Source organism: Contarinia nasturtii, unplaced genomic scaffold (assembly GCF_009176525.2).
Source record: "Contarinia nasturtii isolate CC-2019 unplaced genomic scaffold, AAFC_CNas_1.1 Cnas_scaffold_123, whole genome shotgun sequence".
Taxonomy (NCBI): domain Eukaryota; kingdom Metazoa; phylum Arthropoda; class Insecta; order Diptera; family Cecidomyiidae; genus Contarinia; species Contarinia nasturtii.
The window spans coordinates 1-4,979 of NW_022197481.1; the positions used below are offsets into that span (position 1 = coordinate 1).

General features: G+C 34.2%; 1 protein-coding gene across 1 annotated transcript; it reads right to left on the minus strand.

The window, feature by feature from the left end:
* Nucleotides 1-2,451: 2,451 nt before the first annotated feature.
* LOC116339209 (probable chitinase 2) lies at nucleotides 2,452-4,975 on the minus strand (the record flags this gene model as incomplete). Its single annotated transcript, XM_031764953.1, has 4 exons — nucleotides 2,452-3,909; nucleotides 4,034-4,191; nucleotides 4,333-4,415; nucleotides 4,939-4,975. Coding segments are annotated over 4 exons (1,344 nt in total), but the record flags the coding sequence as incomplete, so codon positions are not given.
* Between the last annotated feature and the right edge of the window lie 4 nt (nucleotides 4,976-4,979).

The following is a 4,979-nucleotide window of genomic DNA, read 5'->3' on the forward strand; positions in this document are numbered from 1 at the left end:
AAATCGTTTATATGTTGACACAGTTCACACAAGGTGAACATTTTCGATGATCGATGCGTGTATTTTGACAGTGGTTCAAAGAAAATAATTGCTGTGCTATGTGATTATTTGGTGATCTTCGGCTTTTCGTTACTGATTCAAAAGAATAAAAGATTCATCTGTTTCTGGTTTTACAGCAGTACTTTCGCTTCTATTCTTCTTTTTCATTTTTGTTCTTACTTGTTTATTCCTACTTGGTGAAAGTAGTACGTAAATTGAAAGGAGGTTTAACGCCAAAGGTTAAAAAACCACACCTAACAGAATATTTTACATCCTATTTTGAATATAGGTAAGTGATTATGAGAATGAAGTGCCCTAAAAGTGTCCAAATAAATAGTTTTTTCATTCGATCATATGCTTCTTGTGGTTATTTAGCAAACAATTTTAAAAAGAATGCATTTTATGAGCAAAACCACTACGACTGCTTTTAATTTTACCAACTTATAATGTCGGACCCAATGCAACATACAATGTTTTCATTCGATTCTATTTTCTCTTCTTATTTGATCTCGAAAATCTTTGCCACATTGACGATTCCAATATTCACATAATTATCTCAATTTCTGGCATTTTGAGTGAGGTACATTTTTATTGTTTTTTCTCACAAATGTTTTTCTTTGCACGATTTCTTCTATAATATTCACCTTTTTCATTCTTTTGATCAAATATGAGATGAAATCATATCATATATCCGTATATTAGGTCGATTTGATCGAAGTGATGCTGTGCGGCGTCTTTGTTTCATTGGTGTGTGGTTTTTTCTTACATCCATATCCATTACTTTGATCCATTGGTGATGTTGAATGGAAAGAGCGCAAAATCAAAGAGTCCAAGTGCATTTAAATGCGATGAACAATATGATATGAGTTTTTAATCGCTTTAGAGGCGACGGAGAATCAAACAAAACATGCCGACGGATGGCCAAATCGAGTCGACGCTTAAAAACTCCGGAAGCACCACTGTTTAAAATTGAATGCCGTTGGTTGAGCATCTCAACATGTATTCATAGTAACGATAATGATCCAGTCTGTAATTAGTTGATGAATCGGCGTTTAATCTGTGAACAAAAACGGCTTTAATATTGCACTTACTTAACCGAACCACATTATTTATGAGGAACGTCGTCGGATTTTATCGCCAATTTCCGGACATTTAGTCCAGTTAATGGTATTGTCGGTGCCGTTGGCAGTCGCCTCGATTTTGAATTGGACAGTCAAGCAAACATTTTAAATTTATAGAAACTAGTTCATTGTTCGTGTGGAATCGCCTACATTTTCAATGCGATGGATTACGGTTGTAGTGGCAAAATCTGTGTGGTGTCGGCATCGAAACAACAGTATTAATATCATTTGCGATGCGATTTATTTTCTTTCGTTTTTAATGAAATCGGCTTATGTTTTACAAATACATTGTCCATTGCGCCGCATGCAAACGAGAGGAGGCAAAAAAATGCGTTTGATCTTTTTTGTCGATGCCGCATAGTCGGTTTTCTCCCTTTTCTCTCACTCTTAGCGCACGGTCTTTTACTTTAATACATAAATTATGAATATATATACACGCTTTGAATTGCAATGCAAGCAATTCATATACCACTTCTATTCTCCACCTCTTTTACTGCGACATACTCTACTCGTTTGATTCATTCAAATTAACAAACATTGGACGTCGCTTATTTATTCTCGCTTCTTTTTGAAATGAAAAATAAAAACACAATATTTTGTGCGAATTTCATACACTTGTCGGATTCTTGGCTGGTAAACCCATTTTGCATTTTCAGCACAGCAACTAATCGCAAAATCTTCAATCTCATTAAAGCACATTTTATTTCGCTCTCTCTCTCTCTCTCTCTCTCTCTCTCTCTCTCTCTCTCTCTCTCCATTCGTCTCTCTTTCGCTCTGAAATTCCAATTTTTCTTAGATTGCGCAAAATGCAGCTCACAGATATGCACGACAAAATTTCATTGATTTGGCTGGAAATTCGCTCATTGAATTTCGGTTAGACTCGATTTCATTTCATTTGATTTGAAAAATTCGATGCTTTTTCTGGTTGTTTGAACCTTTCGACTAGGAAAATGAAATTTCAAGATTTTAGAACATCCGAAAATATCAAAGGAAGGTATGAAATCAAAACACATGCTAAGATTTATAGTAAATTAAAATATTTTTGCTCCAAAAATCGTGAAAAATTGAAAAAAAAAAAATCAAAATTTACCAATTTGGAGAAAACATTGAATATCGTCAATTTGAGCGCCAAAAATTGGTTTAGTTAGCAAAATAAAAGACAAAAATCTGAATTTGTACACGTTTTTATTAAAATACAAGTAAAAATTGTCTCTCAAATACTTTCTACAAATAAATATATGATTAATTTGACATTTATGGAAGAAAAATTATTGAAATCATACAAATTGCGTAATAAAAGAAATAAATAATTCGATAAAATAATTTTAAATTCCGACGTAAAAATCCGGTCAACAAATATTTGTTTGCAGAAAAAATGTCTTAATGTGAGCTTTGATAATGGTGAACTTCACACGATAAATAAATTAAATAAACTAATCAGACTTGATTGTACTAAAGCACCTTGAACCAGTGTATTTAAAATACACATATTTGCATAAGGCTCGAACTCGTTTGGACCTACCTCCCTGTGTATTTTGCACAGTTTTTTTTTTGTAAATTTTGTCGATTTTTTCTTTGTATACCATGGATCTACAAAAAGAAAACAAACGTTTCAATCTCCACCAAATAAAATTCTAACGAAAGATATTCCAAACGAATTCGTAAATTTTTACATTTTAAAATCTAATGAAATCGTCCGAATAGCGCTGCTCCCAAAACGAAGAATAACATTCTGGACAATTTGAGCATATACAAAAACATGAGATTCTTATAAGTTTGTTCTTTGTCATATAGTTCGGCTTTTTCCTTCATTTTATCATAGCCAACGACCATTGCATCGTTAACGGAGAAAACAATTGGAATCAATGGCTTGTATTGTTCAGGAATCATGGCTGTTACATCAGCGTCTGAGTCGATTTCGTTGATTCGATTGTCTTCATAATAGATTTTATCATTATTCGGTGTACGAGCTTGACTTGTTGCAAATGGTGCCATTTCGAGTGCAAAATTGATAGTTTTCAGAAGTGAATGTGTGGTATTGTGTCGATTTGGAATGTTAAATTCGGTGCCCAGATTGAAATCAGCAAAGACTTCTTCTTCGATGCCACAGTTACCGCGAAAATCGTCCATGTCAATGGGGAAAGCCATGGCACCGCCCAATTTTCGCTCGATGACAAATCGAATTTTATTCGCTATCGATCGACTGCTTTCGTAAACAATAACGTTTGTCGATTTCAAAATGCCACGCCATGATCTTGATTCGTCCTTAGCAATGGCCAAGCCAACCACATCATCGTAGAACTTTTGCCAATCGGATTTTTTATCTTTTGACAGTGTACGACAGACTTCATCGTAGCTCATTGTTCGTCGGAATGTCGCCGATTTTGGTGCCAAATCCAATACGGAGTGGAATGAAAGACCAACAAATTGAAGACCCAAGATGACTTTCGACGGTGGAACACCCATCTCGATTAAATTGTCAATGGTGTTTTGGAGGGCTGACACATTTCGCTCTTTTAGCACATCTTCGACACGATAACTTCCAGGCCATGTTTCCACGAAATTATACTTTTGCACAAAATGCACACGATCGAAATTCTCCGACATTGCAGCAATATTCAAGCGTTCAGCATCGGTTTGTTTTAAATCGATAAATGTTGAGGTGAGTAAGAGATTTTGCGTCTCGAAACTATCCATTAATCCCTTTACCAAGTCATGGATCATTTGCTTTTTCGGTGCACCGAAATTACTGCGCATTAAAATGGAACAGAATTTTAACATCTTGATCAAAAATATGTTTTCAATTTTACATTTTAATTCAAACATTTTCTCACAATTTCTGTGAACGAAATGGGAATGAACGAGATACTTACTTATTTTCTGAAAAGTCCCACACCAAGTCCATTCCGTCGAATTTATGATTCAACATAAAACTGGTGGCCTTTTCAATGAATCTCTTGCGACGCTCGGGTGTACCTGCATCGCCAATAAGATCATCTGTGTTCAACGAACGTTTTACGGCCAACGAAACCTATAACAGAATGATTTCATGAATTCCGGTAAAAATCAAACAATGACAAAATATTTGAAATCAGTTCAATGTTTATTTCATTTTGAATTTTTAAATCGTACGTTATTGGCCGTAATAAGTGGCTTGAAAAGTAGGTCTTACCTTCAAATGTGGATATTGATGCCGTAAGTTTGTGTACCGCTTATAATGACCTTCAATTTTACTGTCTCTTGAAATCCATGGCTCTTTTTTTATAAAACAGAAGAATGTTGGAAAATATTGATTTAAAAAAATAGGCATTTTTTTCCGAAACGGATTTTTCCAACAAAAAAATATCGTAACTAAAAATCATGCATTTTTGAATGGGATGTTTTTTAATCTTAATATGGGATGTTCTTTATCTTCTCTCTTTTACTAGAAAATACACCAAAATACATGATTTTTAACCAAAGGTCAGATTTTACTGTAAGAATTTGTATTTTGAATGAAGCCTTCATTATGAAGAAACGACAAAAAACTTTAATATCTTCCAAAAATTCCGCAAAGAAAGAAAAAAAGTCACCTTTGGAAATAAAGCTGCAGACAGTTAGTTTGAAGCTTGTATTCATACAAACCGTCTCGATTTCCAAAAGTGACATTTTTTCAACTTCCTTCTAAAAAACTGTAAGATGTGAACAGGTTCTTACAGCGAATACAATCTCATTCAATAATGAATTATTCTTAGTTACACTCAATGGTTCCACCAAAACCATCTCGTCCTTTACTCACCAATTGATTTATCCCAAATGTTGTCAATGCAAATAAGATGT